The 23,008-nt window shown below is 45.1% G+C and overlaps 1 protein-coding gene across 2 annotated transcripts in view; it reads left to right on the forward strand.

Moving 5' to 3' along the window:
* Positions 1-23,008, forward strand: part of DMD (dystrophin) — a 2,615,032-nt gene that overhangs the window by 2,020,137 nt on the left and 571,887 nt on the right. For both annotated transcript variants that reach the window (XM_030202363.1, XM_030202359.1), the window contains one exon: positions 2,541-2,779. In XM_030202363.1, coding sequence (XP_030058223.1) covers positions 2,541-2,779 — 239 coding nt within the window. The remainder of the gene's footprint in view (positions 1-2,540; positions 2,780-23,008) is intronic.

Genomic DNA, 23,008 nt, shown 5'->3' on the forward strand with positions numbered 1-23,008 from the left:
CCCCTCAATTGCCTTTTCTCCAAGCGGAAGAGCCCTAACCGTCTCAGCCTTTCCTCCTAGGGAAGTCGTTCCATCCCTTTTATAATTTTCGTCACTCTTCTCTGCACCTTCTCCAATTCCTTTATATCTTTTTTGAGATGTGGCAACCAGAATTGGACACGATATTCGAGGTGCGGTCGCACCATGGAGCGATACAACGGCATTATTATTATTATTATTATTTATTGCATTTGTATCCCACATTTTCCCACCTATTTGCAGGCTCAATGTGGCTTACATAGTTTTGTTAACAATGTCGTTCCAAGATATCAGATACAGTTAGTATTGTGCAGAGATTAAGTAGGGAAGAGAGAAGAAGGAAGGGAGTGATTAGGGTAGTAATAGAGGTGGATTTTCATTACTGAGTGGGTTGGTGAGGTTATCGGTTCTCATTGTAGGCTTTGTTGAAGAAGTATGTCTTCAGAGATTTGCGAAAGGTGGTTATTTCGTTGATTGTTTTCAGGTCTGTAGGTAGTGCGTTCCATAACTGCGTGCTCATGTAAGAGAAGGTGGTGGCATGCATCAGCTTGTATTTTAGTCCTTTACAGCTGGGGAAGTGCAGGTTGAGAAATTTGTGGGATGATCTTGTGGTGTTTCTGGGAGGTAGGTCCACGAGGTTTAGCATGTATATTGGGGCATCTGAATGAATGATTTTGTGTACAATTGTGCAGATTTTGAACACAATTTGTTCCTTAAGTGGGAGCCAGTGAAGTTTCACTCTTAAGGGTTTTGCACTTTCATATTTAGTTTTTCCAAATATGAGTCTGGCGGCCGTATTTTGGGCAGTTTGGAGTTTTTTGATTGTTTGTTCGTTGCACCCGGCGTATAGTGCATTGCAGTAGTCCAGATGACTTATTACCATTGACTGTACCAGGGTATGGAAGATGTATCTCGGGAAGAAAGGTTTTACTCTTTTGAGTTTCCACATGGAGTAGAACATCTTTTTCGTCGTGTTTTTCACGTGGGCATCAAGAGTGAGGTTTCGATCAATGGTGACTCCAAGAATTTTCAAGTTTTGAGAGATAGGAAGAGTATGGTGTGATTATGGTGGAGAAAATTTTTGTGTTATGTTGCGAGGTGAGTACAAGACATTGTGTTTTTTCTGTGTTGAGTTTTAGTTGGAATGCATCTGCCCATGTGTGCATTGTTTGGAGGCTTTGGTTGATCTCGTTGGTGATTTCATTTAAATCATGTTTGAATGGGATGTAGATTGTGATGTCATCTGCATAGATGTAGGGGTTGAGGTTTTGGTTGGCTAGACGTTTGGCTAAAGGTATCATCATTAGGTTGAATAAGATTGGTGAGAGGGGGGATCCTTGGGGGACTCCACATTCAGGTATCCATGGGGGTGATCTGTCCGCGTTCGTTGTTACTTCGTATGATCTTGGTATAACATCCTTGTGTTTGTTTTCCATCCCTTTCCTAATAATACTCAACATTCTGTGCACTTTCTTAGCCACTGCAGCTGCACACTGAGCAGAAGTTTTCAACGTCTTATCAAAGATGACTCCCAGATCCCTTTGTAGGTCCATAACTCCTAACGCGGAACCTTGCATGACATAGCTGTAATTCGGGTTCCTCTTACCCACATGCATCACTTTGCACTTGTCAACATTGAACTTCATCTGCCACTTGGACGCCCAATCCCCCAGTCTCACGAGGTCCTCCTGTAATCTTTCACACTCCTCCTGCGACTTGACGACCCTGAATAACTTTGTGTCACCTGCGAATTTTATTTTTATTTTTTTGTTACATTTGTACCCCACACTTTCCCACTCATGGCAGGCTCACTACTCCCATCTCTAGGTCATTTATAAATATGTTAAAAAGCAGCGGTTCCAGCACAGACCCCTGGGGAACCCCACTATCCACCCTTCTCCATTGAGAATACTGACCATTCAATCCTACTCTCTGCTTCCTATCTTTCAACCAGCTCTTAATCCATAGTAATACCATACACAGTGACCATTCCATACCACCAGAATACTATTTGGAATATAGGTTTCCTTTCTGTCTGTGCTAAGTTTCATCCCAGGCTTGACCCATCCGCTGTCTCTCAGTTCTACTTTGGAAGCTTGGAATGTGTTTTTGAGGTGATCCTGTGCCCCTTCCAATGTCACTTTGCTAGTTCCAGTAACCCACTGGCTGCAGAGCTCAAGGATTTAGCTAAGACGTAGCTTATATTGCATTAATAAATCATGCAAATAAAAATGAAAAATGCCCTTTGCAAACTAGCTGATTACTCTGCATAATTGTTTCTGATTTTCTTTGTGAATTAGTATGTGTAGACATGCCCGATGTGTAATATATTGTGTGGATCTTGGGTTTCCATTTGCTTGTAGCAAAGTGAAAAAAAGAAAGAAACATTACAAATGACACATTCACAGAATTAATTACTCCAGATGAAGTAGGGTGATTGAGTTATTTTGAAGATGAATGCCTTATCAAATGTCTTTATCAAATCACAGCAGTAATATAGATGTTTTGTTTTGTTTCTGTAGTGGCTTCCGCTGGTCACCCCGTTACTGTGGTGACTCAGACTCTGGTTACCAAGGATACAACCTTCTCGAAAGTTGCAATGCCGTCTTCTCTGCTGATGGAGGTGCCGGCCTTGGCTGATTTCAACAAGGAGTGGGCAGAGCTTACTGACTGGCTCTCGCTTTTGGACCGGGTGATCAAATCTCAGATTGTGACAGTGGGTGACATTAACGAAATCAATGACATGATCATCAAACAGAAGGTATGGAACCAATGGGTTGGCAATTGCCAGCGAAAAGATTGACTTTATGAACATGAGGTTGGGGTCAATACTCAGAGAGATTTAACGGGGCAGGAGGTGATATTCAGTCTGCTAACTGGCTAGGTAAGCGGATAAGGTTGGGAGAGCACAAGGCTGTCCTAACGTTATCTGCCGAGCTAACTGGGCACCGGTCTGCATATCGGTCAATGCCCGGTTAATATCTAGGTGACCACACATACTTGGCTATTCAGTGCCGGAGGCCCTGACATGGCCTGGCCTTGAATATCCAAGGTTAATTCTGCCCGTGGCGGTCATAAGTACATAAGTACATAAGTAGTGCCATACTGGGAAAGACCAAAATTTTGTGACTTAAAAAACGTTGACTTCTGCGTGCTGAATATTATAGCCTCAGGTCCACTGGTTCAGGGTGTTAGCATGATTCCTGTAGGGCAGGCCAGCAACCTGGGGATAAAGATTGACTCCATTATGACACTGGAGCTGCATCTTTTAGGACTTATTTGGGGGCCTTACTCGAAACTGAGGCTGGTTTAAATCAATAGGCGTTGAAAGTGGCATTGAGTCTTATCAACTATTGCAATGAGGTGTTGTCCCGCCTTTCAAAATCATTTATAAAGTGCAAATTCAGCAACTGTTGCTGCCAGCAAGTACATTGGCCTGCCATTGGTGACGAGGGCTGACTTTAAACTTCTTGTTCTCGCCTTTTGGATGTTGAGGGCTAAAAGGTTTTGGTGGTATGAACCTGGATAAGAGTATCAGTCCACTCAGTGGTGTTTACTGAAAAGCCCCGTTTCAGAAGACGGAGCTGACCCATTATGGTTTTAACAGAACCACTTCCTTTTGGAAGCCCATAAGAGGATAAATTCGGCTATGTATTTTTTATTTCTAGTTTAACTGTCAGGGCAAAATAAGTTTGTCCATTGAATCCCTTTGGGTGTGCTTCATGAAGATGGTTAATTGGGTTTGGGAAATTGACTTCTGTGTATTAGAGCTATGGGCCTCTTACTGTTGAAGAATTTAGCCAGTGACGGTCAGCGGTTTTATAAACACTGACTACCATGGTCAAAATTAGGCCCTCAAATTTAACGCCAGGCTACTGCTTCTTGTCATCAGGACTTACGCAGATCCCGTCTAATGTCCATAATTTCAGTTTCGTTTTGCTCCTGCTAGACCAGTTCAGAAGATTGGGTCGTACTTCCACCAAGCGATGGAGGCAGAGAAAACTGAACTTCAGTGATCTCACCACCTCTATAAAGAGACGTACATTCATATAACACTCCATTACTCTCTGCCTCCAGCAGATGGTTACAGGCTGGATTGGTGTAGTTGGTGTGGTGTGGTCTGGTCTTTGGAGGCTTGAGCCAAGGCTCATGTCCCCAGATGAGTCAGTATGTTGGCATTAGCTCTTGGGGTTAATCTACAGCTAGCGATGGTTTAGACCAAGGATCCCACAGCTGAAGCAAAGGAAAGGAGAGGAGCAGATGGAATCACAGGCAACAGTCCAGTCCCTCATGGGCTGCTAATTACAGCAGATTTATCCACCGATTCAGGCATCCTAACAGGACTGTGGAAGCAGTCTATAATTTAGTATAAATAAATGCATGGGAAAAGAATCAAATATCCTAGTACAGTCTAAAACATACATAGGGTAATTCTGGAAAGCATTTTCCACACATAAAGCAAGCTTTACAGAAGGGAAAGGCTCAGAACAGTACACATGGGGGGTAATTCTCTATAGATCCCCCAAATGCTGCGTGCTAAGCGTGGGTTTTAACTTTAGGCACAAGCACGTACAGAAGCTCGATGGCTGGCGTTATGATTCCGCGCCTAAGTGCTGTCCATTGTGTATAATATTCTAGAATCTGCGCAAGTAAGTGCTAGGCACGTCCTGACCTCCCCATAGCCCTCCCTGCCCCCACCCCCACCCCCTGGAAGTTGTGCATGATAGATTTTGCGTTCCAAATTTATAGAATACTGACTAATGGCAGTTATGTGTGTAACTTAATTATTTTCAATTAGAACCCATTATAGCCAGTAATTGGTACTTAATGCCAATTAGCAGTTAATAAAATAGTTAAGTTACTTGCACAACTGACAGCGTTCTAGAACTTGAGTGTGCAACATTGCATGGTAAGCGCAGGGCCGCCAAGAGAGGGGGGGCAGGGGAGACAAAATTCCCTGGGCCTCCAAGGGGGGCCCGGCGCCGGGGTCAGGCCACCGGCGCTGCAGTTCCTGGTCTCACCTGCCTGCCTCCTTGGCTCCGAGCCCCCTGCATTTGAAGCGGCAGTCACAGATCGCCTCCCTTCTAGCCTTCCCTCCCTGTGTCCTGCCTTCGCGGAAACCGGAAGTTACATCAGATGAGGGCGGGACACATGGAGGGAAGGGCAGAAAAGAGGCGATCTGCGACTGCCGCCTTGAATGCAGGGGGCCTAGAGCCATGGAGGCAGGCAGGTGAGACCGCGGACTGCAGCGGCGGGGGGCGGCAGCAGCAGGGGGAGCGACAGGGAGCGGGAGTGGCAGCAACGGGGGGTCAGAGGCGGGGCGGCCTTGCCCCGGGCCCAGCCGAGTCTCTTGGCAGCCCTGGGTAAGCGTACATTTGGGACACAGGTTTCTAGAATTAGGGAAGGGGTGCTGACTACAGCACATATACCTTTAAGAGGTCCATAGGTAGGCATTCATGGGCAGGGGGTAGTTTGGACTGATTTCTGATGCATGTGCATACATGATAAAATTGGCATGTGTATGCATATAGTATATATTTCTACTTGCCTCAGAGCAGGGCTAATTTTTGTGTGAGAGCAGTTATGTGTCATTAGGGATTGTGCAGAGGCTTATTTAACCTTTACAAAGCAATGAAGAGATACCGGCGAAGTGTAGAAGTTAGAATATCCTGACAGAGATAAAAGCTGAATTAGTCCAGGATTATAAGAATAGCCATACGGGGTCAGACCAATGGTCCATCTAGCCCAGTATCCTGCTTCCAGCAGTGGCCAATCCAGGTCACAAGTATCAGGCAGAAACCCAATTAGTAGCAATATTCCATGCTACCAGTCCCAGGACAAACAGTTGCTTCCCTCAAGCCCATCTCAATAATAAGACTATGGACTTTTCCTCCAGGAACTGGTCTAAACCTTTACCAACCAAAATATATAAAGGACTAACTACTGCTGCAGCTAAGAAAGCAAATAGAACGTTAGGTATTATTAGGAAAGGAATGGAAAACAAAAATGAGGATGTTATAATGCCTTTATATCGCTCCATGGTGCGACCGCACCTTGAATATTCTGTTCAATTCTGGTCACCGCATCTCAAAAAAGATATAGTGGAATTAGAAAAGGTACAGAGAAGGGCGACGAAAATGATAAAGGGGATGGGACGACTTCCCTATGAGGAAAAGCTAAAGCGGCTGAGGGGAGATATAATAGAGGTCTATAAAATAATGAGTGGAGTGGAACGGGCAGGTGTGAAGCGTCTGTTTACGCTTTCCAAAAATACTAGGACTAGGGGGCATGCGATGAAGCTACAATGTAGTAAATTTAAAACGAATCAGAGAAAATTTTTCTTCACTCAACGTGTAATTAAACTCTGGAATTCGTTGCCAGAGAATGTGGTAAAGGCGATTAGCTTAGCAGAGTTTTAAAAAGGTTTGGACGGCTTCCTAAAGGAAAAGTCCATAGATCGTTATTAAATGGACCTGGGGAAAATCCACTATTTCTGGGATAAGCAGTATAAAATGTTTTGTACTTTTTTGGGGATCATGCCAGGTATTTGTGACCTGGATTGGCCACTGTAGGAAACATGATGCTGGGCTCGATGGACTTTTGGTCTTTCCCAGTATGGCAATACTTATGTACTAACTGCTTTCCAAGACTGTTTTAATGGGCTCTAACCTCTTGGCATCCTGCTACCCAGATGACTAGGGCCATGCACAGATTTTCAGCGGCATTATCCAGATACTACCCCAGCGCTATACTGCATTCTGCAGGTTGTAAACACAAATAACAAACATACTGTCTCATAGGATTTTGAGATGTTCTGGCTTTATGTACAGATTTAATGGTGATGTAAACAGCTCTGATATGTTCAGCGAAGGGTGGTGTAAGAACTACTTTTAAAGAAATAAATAGATAAGAGAGGACATTTATGTTTCTTTATTTAAAAATCTAATATACTGCTTAACTTGGATCAAACCAAGTGGTTTACATATAGAATTTAATTTATTTATTTATAGCATTTATATCCCACTCGATAGCAGGTTCAGTGCAGCTTACAAAGTATGGTACAAAGTATCACAGAGATGACCTAAAGTATGGTATTTATTTTTGTTACATTTGTACCCCGTGCTTTCCCACTCATGGCAGGCTCAATGTGGCAGGCAATGGAGGGTTAAGTGACTTGCCCAGAATCACAAGGAGCTGCCTGTGCAGGGAATCGAACTCAGTTCCTCAGGACCAAAGTCCACCACCCTAACCACTAGGCCACTCCTCCACAAAGTATCACAGAGGTAACCCAGGTATATAGAGTAGGACAATAGGTAGAGACGTGGGGGAGAGGGTAGGAGTATGGATAGTGCTAGTGGAGAGATTAAGTTGGGTTGTTTGGGTAAGCTTGTTTGAAGAGGTAAGTTTTCAGCAGCTTTCGGAAGGGTAGGTGTTCATTGGTTGATCGGATGTGTCAAGGTAAGGCGTTCCAGAGTTGGTTGCCTATAACGGAGAAGTAGGATTTGTATTTGAGGCCTTTGCAATTGGAAAGATGAAGATTGAGTTATGTTCGAGAAGATTTGGACCCGTTCCTGGTTGGGTCATGTAGCTTGGAGATTCGCCATGGAGGATCTTGTGGATCATTGTGTGGGCTTTGAAGTTTATGCGTTCCTTGATAGGGAGCCAATGAAGTTTTTCACGAAGTGGTGTTGCGCTTTCAAATCGTGATTTGCCAAAAATGAGTCTGGCTGCTGTGTTTTGGGCGGTTTGAAGTTTTTTCATGATTTGGGCTTTGCAACCCATGAAGATGCTGTTGCAGTAGTCGGCATGGGTGAGTACTGTGGATTGTACTAGAGTGCGGAACGTTTTCTGTGGGAGGAACCCTGTAGATTTTGGTGACGAGCACACGGTAACTGCTGGTATTCTAATTATTTACATTTGCATGTGGACATTATAATCCAGCTCTGCGCTATTCTTTAAGCACGGGCCTATCTTCGATAGCGCATATGTTCCAGGTGGGCATCTGGACGGGTGGAATCTGGACGGAGTGTGGGCCCGGATGCACATTTAACCCGGGTAACTTATACGATACTATGGGTTACAGGGACATCTCTCTGATCTAGCCACAAGCCCAGTGGCTGGTGTAAGCACTCACACGCAAACTGTGGATGCGTATGGGACCACCAGACAGAATCGGGGATGACCTCCCGTTACTGCCCCCCTCCCACCCTCAACAATATCTGTAAAAATATGTCGTGCCAGCCTCAGATGTCATACTCAGGTCCATGACAGCAGTATGCAGGTACCTGGAGCAGTTTTAGTGGGTGCAGTGCACTTCAGACAGGCGGACCCAGGCCCATTCCCCTTTACCTGTTACATTTGTGGAGGAAACAGCGAGCCCTCCAAAACCCACCACAAACCCACTGTACCCACATCTAGGTGCCCCCCCTTCACCCGTAAGGGCTATGGTAGTGGTGTACAGTTGTGGGTTTTGGGGGGCTCAGCACACAAGGTGAGGGAACTATGTACCTGGGAGCAATTTGTGAAGTCCACTGCAGTGCCCCCTAGGGTGCCAGGTTGGTGTCCTGGCATGTCAGGGGGACCAGTGCACTTCAAATGCTGGCTCCTCCCACGACCAAATGGCTTGGATTTGGTCTTTTCTGAGATGGACGTCTTTGGTTTCGAAAATCGCCGAAAATCAGAAACGTCCATGTCTAGGGATGGCGAAATTTAAGGATTTGGACGTCCCCGATGGTATTTTCAAAACGAAATATGTACGTCCATCTTGTTTCGAAAATACGGGTTCCCCACCCCTGGATTGGGACGTTTTGCCCCTTTTCCCATTATAATGGGAGATTAAACTAGTATATTGTACAACATTTCGCTGGATTTTGTGGTATCTCAAGTCTTTAAACACTAAGCATTAATGTACTTTTGTCCACCTCTGTTCAGTTTTTAGTAGTTAATATCAATATTTCTACTCATATTTCTGTGGAACTCTAGGCTTATTAGCTGATTAATTCAGTTAAGTTTTTCTGGCTCTGTTTCTTGCTCACCTTAATCCTATGTTAAAGACCTTTGATTTCAGAATGATTTTGCAAAGCCTTGTTTTAACGAGGCTGGATTACTATGATTCCTTACTGCTGGGATTACCGGCATGTAGGATTTAAGTTCTTCAGCTTCTACAAAATGCAACTGCCAGGCTTTTAGCAGGTGTGCCAGGACCACACCACATTTCTCCAGTTTTGTGAGATGTACAGTGGTTACCCATCTCATTTTGGATAAGTTTTAAAGTATTGCCATTGATTCACAGGCTTTGTAAAATGAGGCCCCTCTATACTTAAATTCAGTTTTAAAGATTTATAAGTCTTCTCGCTTCTTGAGGTCTGATGAGATACATCTATTATCAGTTCCCGCAATGTGGAAAATGCATTTTGTAGAAACAAGGAATATGGCTTTTTCATTAGCTGGACCACCGGAATAGAATCATTTACCATTATTCTTGCTAACAGTGGTTGATACAGAGGATTTTAAATGGCAGTTGAATTCCTACTTGTTTTCTCAGGCTTTCCACACAGTATCTTAGTGGATAACTGATGCCAGTCTGAGCAAAATAGGAGGAAAATGTTTTCACTCAAAGAATAGTTAAGCTCTGGAACTCTTTGCCGGAAGATGTGGTTACAGCAGTCAGCCTATCTAGGTTTGGATAAGTTCATAGTAAACATAGTAGATGACGGCAGAAAAAGACCTGCACGGTCCATCCAGTCTGCCCAAGAAGATAAATTCATATGTGCTACTTTTTTTATTTGTACTGTCCTCTTCAGGGCACAGACCGTATAAGTCTGGCCAGTCCTATCCCCGCCTCCCAACTACCAGTCCCGCCTCCCACCACCAGCTCTGGCACAGACCGTATAAGTCTGCCCAGCACTATCCCCGCCTCCCAACCACCAACCCCGCCTCCCAACCACCAGCTCTGGCACAGACCCTATCAGTCTGCCCTGCACTATCCCCGCCTCCCAACTACCAGTCCCGCCTCCCAACCACCAGCTCTGGCACAGACCGTATAAGTCTGCCTAGCACTATCCCCGCCTCCCAACTACCAGTCCCGCCTCCCAACCACCAGCTCTGGCACAGACCGTATAAGTCTGCCCAGCACTATCCCCGCCTCCCAACTACCAGTCCCGCCTCCCACCACCAGCTCTGGCACAGACCGTATAAGTCTACCCAGCACTATCCCCACCTCCCAACCACCAACCCCGCCTCCCAACCACCAACCCCGCCTCCCAACCACCAGCTCTGGCACAGACCCTATCAGTCTGCCCAGCACTATCCCCGCCTCCCAACTACCAGTCCCGCCTCCCAACCACCAGCTCTGGCACAGACCGTATAAGTCTGCCCAGCACTATCCCCGCCGCCCAACCACCAGCCCCAGCACAGACTGTATAAGTCTGCCCAGCATTAGTCCCGCCTCCCAACCACCAGCCCTAGCACAGACCGTATAAGTCTGCCCAGCACTATCCCCGCCTCCCAACCACCAACTCTGGCACAGACCATATAAGTCTGCCCAGCACTATCCCTGCCACCCACCACCGGCTCTGGCACAGACCGTATAAGTCTGCCCAGCACTATCCCCGCCTCCCAACCACCAGCTCTGGCACAGACCTTATAAGTCTGCCCAGCACTATCCCCGCCTCCCAACTACCAGCTCTGGCACAGACCTTATAAGTCTGCCGAGCACTATCCCTGCCACCCACCACCGGCTCTGGCACAGACAGTATAAGTCTGCCCAGCACTATCCCCGCCTCCCAACTACCAGTCCCGTCTCCCACCACCGGCTCTGGCACAGACCATATAAGTCTGCCCAGCACTATCCCCGTCTCCCAACTACCAGTCCCGCCTCCCACCACCAGCTCTGGCACAGACCCTATAGGTCTGCCCAGCACTATCCCTGCCTCCCACCACCGACAGTCTGCTATTGAGATACTTTGGGAAGCTGCGTGCCCCAGGGTTGGTAACATGGAATGTTGCCACTATTTTGGGTTTCTGGCGAAGCCACTGTTGGAAAACAGGATACTGGGCTAGATGGACCATTGGTTTGACCCAGTATGGCTATTCTTATGGTACTTAGCTATATCTTGGCACCAGTGGCATAGCTAGGACTGAATGGAACCCAGGCAGAAAAATTGAGTTGGGCCCCCTATAACACCATTGCTGCCTAAATTGTAGGGATGCGGTGGAGGGGGGGGGGGGGAGGATACACATTTCACAAAGCTAGCATATTACAGTTAATAAATGATATCGTAGTGATAGGTTGGATCGAATTGGTGGAGGGGTAGCATTGTATCTTAAGGAGAGCCTTGAATCAAATGGACTGAAAATTCTGCAGGAAGCAAAACATATCTTGGAATCCCTATGGATTGAAATTCCATATGTAAAGGGGAAAAGGATAATGATAGGAGTGTACTACCGTCCACCTGGCCAGGATGAACAGACGGATGTAGAAATGTTAAAGGAAATTAGGGATACAAACAAACTGGGCAACACGATAATAATGGATGATTTCAATTACCCCGATATTGACTGGGTAAATGTAACATCGGGGCACGCTAGGGAGGTAAAATTCCTTGACAAAATCAATGACTGCTTTATGGAGCAGCTGGTACAGGAGCCGGCGAGAGAAGGAAAACTTCTAGACCTAGTCCTTAGTGGAGTGCATGATCTGGTGCGGGAGGTAATGGTGCTGGGGCCGCTTGATAACAGTGATCATAGTATGATCAGATTGGATATTAGCTTTGAAGTAAGTATGCACAGGAAGTTCAATAAGTGGAGGAGTGGCCTAGTGGTTAGGGTGGTGGACTTTGGTCCTGGGGAACTGAGTTCGATTCCCAGCATAGGCAGCTCCTTGTGACTCTGGGCAAGTCACTTAACCCTCCATTGCCCCATGTAAGCCGCATTGAGCCTGCCATGAGTGGGAAAACGCAGGGTGCAAATGTAACAAAATAAATAAATACATTAGTGTTTAACTTTAAAAAAGGAGACTATGATCAAATGAGAACAGTGAGAAAAAAACTTAGAGCAGCTGCAAAGGTCAAAAATTTACATCAGGCATGGATGCTGTTCAAAAACACCATCCTGGAAACCCAGGCCAAATATATTCCGTGTATTAAAAAAGGAGGACAGAAGACCAAACGACAGCCGGCATGGTTAAAAAGTGAGGTGAAGGAAGCTATTACAGCTAAAAGAAAATCCTTCAGAAAATGGAACAAGGAACCAACTGAAAATAATAAGAAACTGCATAAGGAATGTCAAGTCAAATGCAAAGTGTTGATAAGGAAGGCAAAGAGGGACTTTGAAAAAAAGATTGCGTTGGAGGCAAAAACACATAGTAAAACTTTTATTTTTAGGCATATTAAAAGCAGGAACCTGGCAAAAGAATCGGTTGGACTGCTTGATGACCGAGGAGTAAAAGGGGCGATCAGGGAAGACAAAGCCGTAGCGGAGAGATTAAATTAATTCTTTGCTTCGGTCTTCACTGAGGAAGATTTGGGAGACATACCGGTGCCAGAAATGGAATTCAAAGCTGACGAGTCGGAGAAACTGAATGAAATCTTTATAAACCTGGAGGATGTAATGGGGCAGTTCTACAAATTGAAGAGTAGCAAATCTCCTGGACCGGATGGTATTCATCCCAGAGTACTGATAGAACTGAAAAATGAACTTGCGGAACTATTGTTAGTAATATGTAAATTATCCTTAAAATTGAGCATGGTACCGAAAGTTTGGAGGATGGCCAATGTAACGCCGATTTTTAAAAAAAGGTTCCAGAGGAGATCCGGGAAATTATAGACCAGTGAGTGTGACATCGGTGCCAGGCAAAATGGTAGAGACTATTATAAAGAACAAAATCACAGAGCATATTCAAAAGCATGGAATAATGAGACAAGGCCAACATGGATTTAGTGAAGGGAAATCTTGCCTCACCAATCTATCACATTTCTTTGAAGGGGTGAACAAATATATGGATAAAGGTGTGCCAGTTGATATTGTGTACCTGGATTTTCAGAAGGCGTTTGACAAAGTACCTCATGAAAGGCTCCTGAGGAAATTGGAGAGTCATGGGATAGGAGGTAGTGTTCTATTGTGGATTAAAAACTGGTTAAAAGATAGAAAACAGAGACTAGGGTTAAATGGTCAGTATTCTCAATGGAGAAGGGTAGTTAGTGGGGTTCCCCAGGGGTCTGTGCTGGGACCGCTGCTTTTCAACATATTTATAAATGACCTAGAGATGGGAGTAACTAGTGAGGTAATTAAGTTTGCTGATGACACAAAGCTTTCAAAGTCGTTAATTGCGGAAGGATTGTGAAAAATTACAAGAGGTCTTGGCGTCTAAATGGCAGATGACGTTTAATGTGAGCAAGTGCAAAGTGATGCATGTGGGAAAGAGAAACCCGAATTATAGCTATATTATGCAAAGTTCCACGTTAGGAGTCACAGACCAAGAAAGGGATCTCGGTGTCGTTGTTGATGATACGTTGAAACCTTCTGCTCAGTGTGCTGTTGCAGCTAAGAAAGCAAATAGAATATTAGGTATTATTAGGAAAGGAATGGAAAACAAAAATGAGGACATTATAATGCCTTTATATTGATCCACGGTGCGACCGCACCTTGAATATTGTGTTCAGTTTTGGTCGCCGCATCTCAAAAAAGATGTAGTGGAATTAGAAAAGGTGCAGAGAAGGGCGACGAAAATGATAAATGGGATGAGATGACTTCCCTATGAGGAAAGGCTGAAGAGGCTAGGGCTCTTCAGCTTGGAGAAAAGACGGCTGAGGGGAGATATGATAGAGGTCTACAGAATAATGAGCGGAGTTGAACGGGTAGATGTGAAGCGTCTGTTTACGCTTTCCGAAAATACTAGGACTAGGCAGCAGTGCCTGCTAGAGTCTCTCTGTTAATGCTGTGGTACAAAGTTTTTAAAACTAAGGGGGAAAGACTATGGAGATTAGTTGATAAAATTTGCTTTTTTATATTTTTATTTTACGTATCACTAACCTACAATTCCTCCTTAAAACCCCAATCTTTACGTTCCCAAAGCTCAAAGCAAAATAGTGTCTCTCAGAACTTCTCAGAAAGCAGGGATTTCTACTCCCTAAGTGCATCACTTTGCACGTCTTTGCATTGAATTTTAATGGCCAAACCTGATTTGAAAAAGAGATTTTTTTGGTAGTTCCTCTTTAAGAGTGAATATGTCCCTTTATATTTGACTGCCATGCATTATGAAAGAAATAAAATGGGGTTGATTCTCTAACATTATTGAATTATTAGAACTAAACTAATTTTCTAATTAAACTCCGTTTTTTTTAGCATCCGAGTACATGAAACAATTCCCTCTCCTCTTTCAGATTATAGGTTATGGCAGGGTATTTTACTATATTCTGCTATTATTTCTCACTAAGGAAAGCAAAAATCACAGATTCTTGTTAAACAGTTAATATAAGGACATTAAAATGCAATTAAATAGAAATTGACTGTTAACATTGCTGTGAAAGGTTTCAATTAAGGTTGTGAAGAATGCGAGATAAAAGGCACTGGGTCTCTTTTGTTCCCTTCTTGCCCTGTTGCTTTAACTATAGTCGGGGCTTTTTTCGAGGGAGTACTCGGGGGTACTGAGTACCAGCACCTTTTCCATAGTCTGCTAAAATTGACCCATGGACCCCAAGTTTTAATGAAAGAGCTCAGGCTCTACACACCAATTCTGCCTTGTCATAGATTCTGTGATTGGTTGAAGGGGGCCTGGCTATTGTGGGGTGGGTCCCTCAGTGATCACCCCACCCCTGAAGGGTGGCCTGGCATTTGAGTACCAGCACCTTTTCCATGGTCTACTAAAATTGACCCATGGACCCCAAGTTTTAATGAAAGAGCTCAGGCTCTACACACCAATTCTGCCTTGTCATAGATTCTGTGATTGGTTGAAGGGGGCCTGGCTATTGTGGGGTGGGTCCCTCAGTGATCACCCCACCCCTGAAGGGTGGCCTAGCATTTGAGTACCGGCACCTTTTTTGCTAGAAAAAATGCACTGACTATAGTTGACGTGATGGAAGCGAACCCGTAATGGCATCCACATTATTTCCCCCAAACGCTAAGGGCTTGATTTTTATAATAAGATGCCTAGGTGAAAAGTCCAAAAACTACTACTACTACTTAACATTTCTAGAGCGCTACTAGGGTTTCGCAGCGCTGTACAGATTAACAAAGAAGGACAGTCCCTGCTCCAAGGAGCTTACAATCTAATGGGCGAAATGTCAAGTTGGGGCAGTCTAGATTTCCTGCGTAGAGGTATAGTGGTTAGGTGCCGAAGGCGACATTGAAGAGGTGGGCTTTGAGCAAGGCTTTGAAGATGGGCAGGGAGGGGGCCTGGCATATGGGCTCAGGGAGTTTATTCCAGGCATGGGGTGAGGCGAGGCAGAAAGGGCAGAGCCTGGAGTTGGCGGTGATGGAGAAGGGTACTGACAGGAGGGATTTGTCTTGAGAACGGAGGTTACGGGTAGGAATGTAAGGGGAGATGAGGGTAGAGAGGTAGGGAGGGGCTGTAGATCGAGTGTACCTATTTTCAGACTTTTCCCCAAAGGCAGTATTGATGCCCGTCTGCCTTTTATAAACTAGGGGGTCGATATTCAAAGGGAATTAACCAGACGGAAATGACTCCTGGCTGGTTAAATCACCTGTTCGAGTCTAACTGCTAATTTTCAGCGGCACTTAACCGGTTAGCGCCAATGAAAATAATCCGCCAGATCTGGAGCTCTTTGAGGCTTTTTCCTTCCTTTAAAAAAAAAAAAAAAAAGCAGCATTGCTAATTTGAGCTGAGGGAAACGCTGGCCAACATTGGTCTGGGGCACTGGCGAATGCAGGAACAAAAGCCGCAAGAATTATATGAGCTCCAGGAGTACATAAGTACATAAGTAATGCCACACCGGGAAAAGACCAAAGGTCCATCGAGCCCAGCATCCTGTCCATGATAGCGGCCAATCCAGGCCAAGGGCACCTGGCAAGCTTCCCAAACGTACAAACATTCTATACATGTTATTCCCGGAATTGTGGATTTTTCCCAAGTCCATTTAGTACCGGTTTATGGACTTGTCCTTTAGGAAACTGTCTAACCCCATTTAAACTCTGCCAAGCTAACCGCCTTCACCACATTCTCCGGCAATGAATTCCAGAGTTTAATTACACGTTGGGTGAAGAAAAACTTTCTCCGATTTGTTTTACACTGTAGTTTAATCGCATGCCCCCTAGTCCTAGTAATTTTTGGAAAGCGTGAACAGACGCTTCACATCCACCTGTTCCACTCCACTCATTATTTTATATACCTCTATCATGTCTCCCCTCAGCCGTCTCTTCTCCAAGCTGTATAGCCCTAGCCTCCTTAGTCTTTCTTCATAGGGAAGTCGTCCCATCCCCGCTATCATTTTAGTCGCCCTTCGCTGCACCTTTTCCAATTGTACTATATCTTTCTTGAGATGCGGCGACCAGAATTGAACACAATACTCAAGGTGCGGTCGCACCATGGAGCGATACAATGGCATTATAACATCCTCACACCTGTTTTCCATACCTTTCCTAATAATACCCAACATTCTATTCGCTTTCCTAGCCGCAGCAGCACACTGAGCAGAAGGTTTCAGTGTGTTATCGACGACAACACCCAGATCCCTTTCTTGGTCCGTAACTCCTAACGTGGAACCTTGCATGACGTAGCTATAATTCGGGTTCTTTTTTCCCACATGCATCACCTTGCACTTGCTCACATTAAACGTCATCTGCCATTTAGCCGCCCAGTCTCCCAGTCTCGTAAGGTCCTCTTGTAATTTTTCACAATCCTGTCGCGAGTTAACGACTTTGAATAACTTTGTGTCATCAGCAAATTTAATTACCTCGCTAGTTACTCCCATCTCTAAATCATTTATAAATATATTGAAAAGCAGCGGTCCTAGCACAGACCCCTGAGGAACCCCACTAACTACCCTTCTCCATTGTGAATACTGCCCATTTAACCCCACTCTCTGTTTCCTATCCTTCAACCAGTTTTTAATCCACAATAGGACATTTCCTCCTATCCCATGACCCTCCAATTTCCTCTGTAGCCTTTCATGAGGTACCTTGTCAAACGCCTTTTGAAAATCCAGATACACATAAGTACATAAGTAGTGCCATACTGGGAAAGACCAAAGGTCCATCTAGCCCAGCATCCTGTCACCGACAGTGGCCAATCCAGGTCAAGGGCACCTGGCACGCTCCCCAAACGTAAAAACATTCCAGACAAGTTATACCTAAAAATGCGGAATTTTTCCAAGTCCATTTAATAGCGGTCTATGGACTTGTCCTTTAGGAATCTATCTAACCCCTTTTTAAACTCCGTCAAGCTAACCGCCCGTACCACGTTCTCCGGCAACGAATTCCAGAGTCTAATTACACGTTGGGTGAAGAAAAATTTTCTCCGATTCGTTTTAAATTTACCACACTGTAGCTTCAACTCATGCCCTCTAGTCCTAGTATTTTTGGATAGCGTGAACAGTCGCTTCACATCCACCCGATCCATTCCACTCATTATTTTATACACTTCTATCATATCTCCCCTCAGCCGTCTCTTCTCCAAGCTGAAAAGCCCTAGCCTTCTCAGCCTCTCTTCATAGGAAAGTCATCCCATCCCCACTATCATTTTCGTCGCCCTTCGCTGTACCTTTTCCAATTCTACTATATCTTTTTTAAAAAGCAACGGACCCAGCACAGACCCCTGCGGGACCCCACTAACTACCCTCCTCCACTGAGAATACTGGCCACGCAATCCTACTCTCTGCTTCCTATCTTTCAACCAGTTCTTAATCCATAATAATACCCTACCTCCGATTCCATGACTCTGCAATTTCTTCAGGAGTCTTTCGTGCGGCACTTTGTCAAACGCCTTCTGAAAATCCAGATATACAATATCAACCGGCTCCCCATTGTCCACATGTTTGCTTACCCCCTCAAAAAAATGCAACCGGCTCCCCTTTGTCCACATGTTTGTTTACTCCTTCAAAGAATTGAAGTAAATTGGTCAGGCAAGATTTCCCCACACAAAAGCCGTGCTGACTCGGTCTCAGTAATCCATGTCCTCGGATGTGCTCTGTAATTTTGTTTTTAATAATAGCCTCTACCATTTTCCCCGGCACCGACGTCAGACTCACCGGTCTATAATTTCCTGGATCTCCCCTGGAGCCTTTTTTAAAAATGGGCGTTACATTGGCCACCCTCCAATCTTCCGGTACCACGCTCGATTTTAAGGATAAGTTGCATATCACTAGCAGTAGCTCCGCAAGCTCGTTTTTCAGTTCTATCAGTACTCTAGGGTGAATACCATCCGGTCCAGGAGATTTGCTACTCTTCAGTTTGCCGAACTGCCCCATTACGTCCTCCAGGTTTACCTTGAAGTCAGTAAGTTTCTCCGACTCGTCCGCTTGAAATACCATTTCCGACACCGGTATCCCACCCAAATCTTCCTCAGTGAAGACCGAAGCAAAGAATTCATTCAGTCTCTCCGCTACGTCTTTGTCTTCCTTGATCGCCCCTTTTACCCCTCGGTCATCCAGCGGCCCAACCGATTCTTTTGCCGGCTTCCTACTTTTAATATACCGAAAAAAATTTTTACTATGTTTTTTTGCCTCTAATGCTATCTTTTTTTCATACTCCCTCTTGGCCTTCTTAATCTGCGCCTTGCATTTGCTTTGACACTCCTTATGCTGCTTCTTGTTATTTTCAGACGGTTCCTTCTTCCATTTTCTGAAGGCATTTCTTTTAGCCCTAATAGCTTCCTTCACCTCACTTTTCAACCAGGCCGGCTGTCTTTTGGAGTTCCGTCTTTCTTTTCTAATTCGCGGAATTTAAAGTTTGCTTGAGCTACGTACCATTGCTGGAGTTCGTTATGCTGTATTGGATTTTGATATTTAGATGCCCGTCGATGGTTTGATGCCTTGGACAGTTTGATGTGTCTCATACATACTCGGAAGGTTTTTTAAGCCAATGATGAAGTACAGATCAGTTTGATTGTCCTTAGCTCTATAGATGTTTAGATCTGGACCTCTTTGAGGCTTTTTCCTTCCATTTAAGTCAATTTCTTTTTGTTTACACATATTTTTTGAAATTATAGTGGGTCACTTTTTTTGTTACTTGATTTAGATATTTTGGGGGAGTTCCAGGGCTGAAATCGTCACTTGGAGGGGCATTTTCAAAAGAATCATCTAAGTTGGAATTTGGTCGTCTTTGTAGAACGTTCAAATTCGGAGGCGGGGATAAGTTCATTTTCGAAAAAAGATGGACGTCCATCTTTGCTTTTGAAAATATCATGGATGTCCTTGGATTTGGACAACATCCAAATGCAGAACCTCTGAACCAGAGGAGGAGTGGTTTAATGGTTAATGCAGTGGGCTTTGATCCTAACATCATGGGTTCAATTCCCACTGCTGCTTCTTGAGACTCTGGGCAAGTCAAATACAGAAAGGGCATTTTTGGATATGACATCTAAGTCTGAATTTGGATGTTTTGTTGTAAAATGTCCAAAATCAGAACAGGAAAGGTCATTTTCTCAAAAAAAAAAAAAAAGTCTATCTTTTCCTTTTGAAAGTGCTGTTTGGAAAAATGTTTTGTGATTTGGTGGAGGAAAGGGAAATGAGACTTGATATACTGCCTTTCTGAGGTTTTTGCAACTACCACAAAGTGGTTTACATGTATTCAGGTACTTATTTTGTACCAGGGGCAATGGAGGGTTAAGTGTCTTGCCCAGAATCACAAGGAGGTGTAGTGGAAATTGAACCCAGTTCCCCAGGATCAAAGTCCACTGCACTAACCACTAGGCTACTCCTCCAGTAGCAACATTCCATGTAGAAGCCTGCCCTTGCAGATCACCAATGCGGCCGCGCAGGCTTCTGTTTCTGTGAGTCTGATCAGGGCACAGACCATAGAAGTCTGCCCAGCACTGGCTTTGCTTCCCAATTACTGGTATTGCCACCTGATCACCGCTAAGCTTGTTTGGCTGGATTCCATTGGGTTTATCCCATGCATTTTTGAATTTCATTACTATTTCCATCTCCATTACCTCCCGTGGGAGGGCATTCCAGGCAGGGGCGTAGCCAGACTTCAACGGGAGGGGGGGTCCAGAGCCCGAGGTGAGGGGGCACATTTTACTCCCCTGCCATTGTCGACACCCCCCTGCCATTGCCGACACACCCCTGCTGCTGCCGCCGCCACCACCACCAACAACTTTGACCCCCCCCTACCGACGACCCTCTCAACCCCTCCCCTCCCAACGTCAGCCCTCCCCCGCCATCGCCTACCTTTGCTGGTGGGGGACCCCATCCCTCGCCAGCTGAGGTCCTCTTCTTCCTTCGTTCTGTTTCTCAGTCTGACGTCCTGCACGTTGTACATGCAGGACGTCAGACTGAGAAACAGAACGAAGGAAGAAGAGGGGCTGGCGAGGGTTGGGGTCCCCCGCCAGCAAAGGTAGGCGAGAGCGGGTTGGTGGCGGGAGGGGGGGGGGGTCAAGAGGGTCATCGGCAGGGGGGTCCAGGGCCAAATCCACGGGGGCCCAGGCCCCTGTGGCCCCGCCTGGCTAAGCCCCTGATTCCAGGTATCTACCACCCTCTCGGTGAAAAAAGTACTCCCTGACATTATTCCTGAGTCGCCCCCTTAAACAACACAGAGACTGAATGGATCCTGCAATTTTTATCTGCCATCAAAGTCTCTGTTTCTGTATTTCCACTTGAACACAAGGAGAAGGCATTGAGCAGCCAAGGGAAATAGGAAACCCCTCTGACTCCTTATAGTGTGAGGAGGGCTGCAAATTTATATTCCCTTGATGCAATTAATTCTGGCGTTTTCAAGCAGAAAATGTTGAAAAACAAGGATATAATTTCTTCTGCTATTTCAAGAGGAACGAGCAGGAACAGAATTACTCAATTTCAATTCACTGAATATCAAAGGGAAGGTGATGGCTTATAAAAATAGGTGAGTTTCCCCCAGTTTTCTTCTTGTTAATTTGCTTCATGGGAGAGTTTTATTCTGAAAACATTTTCTTCACACGAGAGTACCTGAGTGGTAATTTGGGTCCTTCAAATCCGTGTCTGGGTTCAACGCTCTGTGTGCCTCCTCTTGTCTGCTTAATACGGTTAAGTACATAAGTACATAAGTAATGCCATACTGGGACAAACCAAAGGTCCATCAACCCCAGCATCCTGTTTCCAACAGTGGCCAATCCAGGTTACAAATACCTGGCAAGATCCCAAAACAGTACATTTTATGCTGCTTATCCTAGAAATAAGCAGTGGATTTTCCCCAAGTCCATTTTAGCAATGGCATATGGACTTTTATTTTAGGAAGCTATCCAAACCTTTTTTAAACCCCGCTAAGCTAACTGCTTTTACCACATTCTCTGGCAACGAATTCCAGAGTTTAATTACACGTTGAGTGAAGAACTATTTTCTCTGATTCGTTTTAAATTTACTGCTTTGTAGCTTCATTGCGTGCCCCTTAGTCCAGGAGGTGCAGAGCATCACTCAACATCTTTCTAAGTAACATTCAGCCACGCGGAGACACTGTGCTGAAGGCAGCCTCAGGCGCTCAATGATTTTACCTGCTTAGGATATGTATGGGCTATGAGCAGAGACAAATTAAGAACTCAAATTCACAGAGAGTTTCAGTTTACGAGATTGTACTGTAATCCCCCATCTATGTATCCATCGCTCTCTTGGCTACTGCTGGTTCTGTATATTCTATGCTCCATTACTTCTGCACCATCCTGAGAGATGTTTGCACATAATAGCATTTCATTCTTGATTGAATTTACACGGACTCTTCCTTCCCCGTGTATCTATATCATTTTTCATTTTAGTACAGCTAGGAAGGGTTTTGAAAACCCAGGTGTCTCACTTGAGGATCTGTTCCCTATTAGCACACTGAATCGTTGGCAAAGATTAAGAGACCCTATCGTTGAAAGCAAACAAGACCGATGCTGTTTGCCTTAGAGGAATAAGTAACTTAAAATGATAATTATGAGGAGAGCGAGCTCATAAATTGCAAACTGCCGCTCTTTCCCCAACCATTATTTATTTTAGAAGACAAAAAGGATAGCGCTGTGCGTTGTAAGGAGGTTGGAGGGTCTAAGCAGCTCAGGAGGAGGTATGGGGCCAGACTACATTCCCCACAAGGCTCTGAGGGAAGGGATCGGGGTGGTAGGTCCCAAAACCCGGTATGGCCCCCACGTGGAAGGGAGGGGGAAAAGGACTGGAGAGAGCAGCTGCTATGGCAGGCGAGGGCCAGAAGGGGGAGCAGGAATGACAAAGCTCAATACCCTTGGGTTAGAAATCAGTACAAGATTCCTTCCACCTGGGAGGGGGAGGAGGTCTCCAACCAACAGCCTAGCAGAGAAGCAGAGTTAATGGAGGGTTTGGAGGAAGGGGAGGCTGGAGAGACCAACACACCAGGTTTGGAGGAACCAGTGGACATGGACTGTAATTGTACTTTGGGGCAGAGTTGCAGGGACTGAAGGCAGTGGGTGGTCGCAGGAGTCAATTAGCTGTGTTGTGGGCTGGTGTACTGCCATTCTGCAACCACCCAAGCGGAAAGACTTTTAAAACTGAAACCCAGGCTGTTGAACTGGGGGGAGAACTTGGATTTAAAGGGAAGTTTTTTTCTTGTTGCTTTAGTTTGGAAACGGAATGGGACTTTAACCCCTTGAACTGAGATTTCGTGGAGGAGGGGAAATAAACTGTTTGGAACTAAAAGCTGTGTTGTCTGGAAGGACTTTGTTTGTGGACTGCTGAAGGGAGCCTACCACCCCCTGAAGGGTGATACGGAGATTATATATATAAATTCTTCACAGTATCGGAATCTTCCACAGTGCCATACAAAAGGGGCTTTTGAAGAGAGGGTAAAGATTTGAATGGGGCTCACAGAAGAGAAAGTATGTATAGAAACCAGTCGG

This window comes from Microcaecilia unicolor, chromosome 4 (assembly GCF_901765095.1).
Source record: "Microcaecilia unicolor chromosome 4, aMicUni1.1, whole genome shotgun sequence".
Lineage (NCBI taxonomy): Eukaryota > Metazoa > Chordata > Amphibia > Gymnophiona > Siphonopidae > Microcaecilia > Microcaecilia unicolor.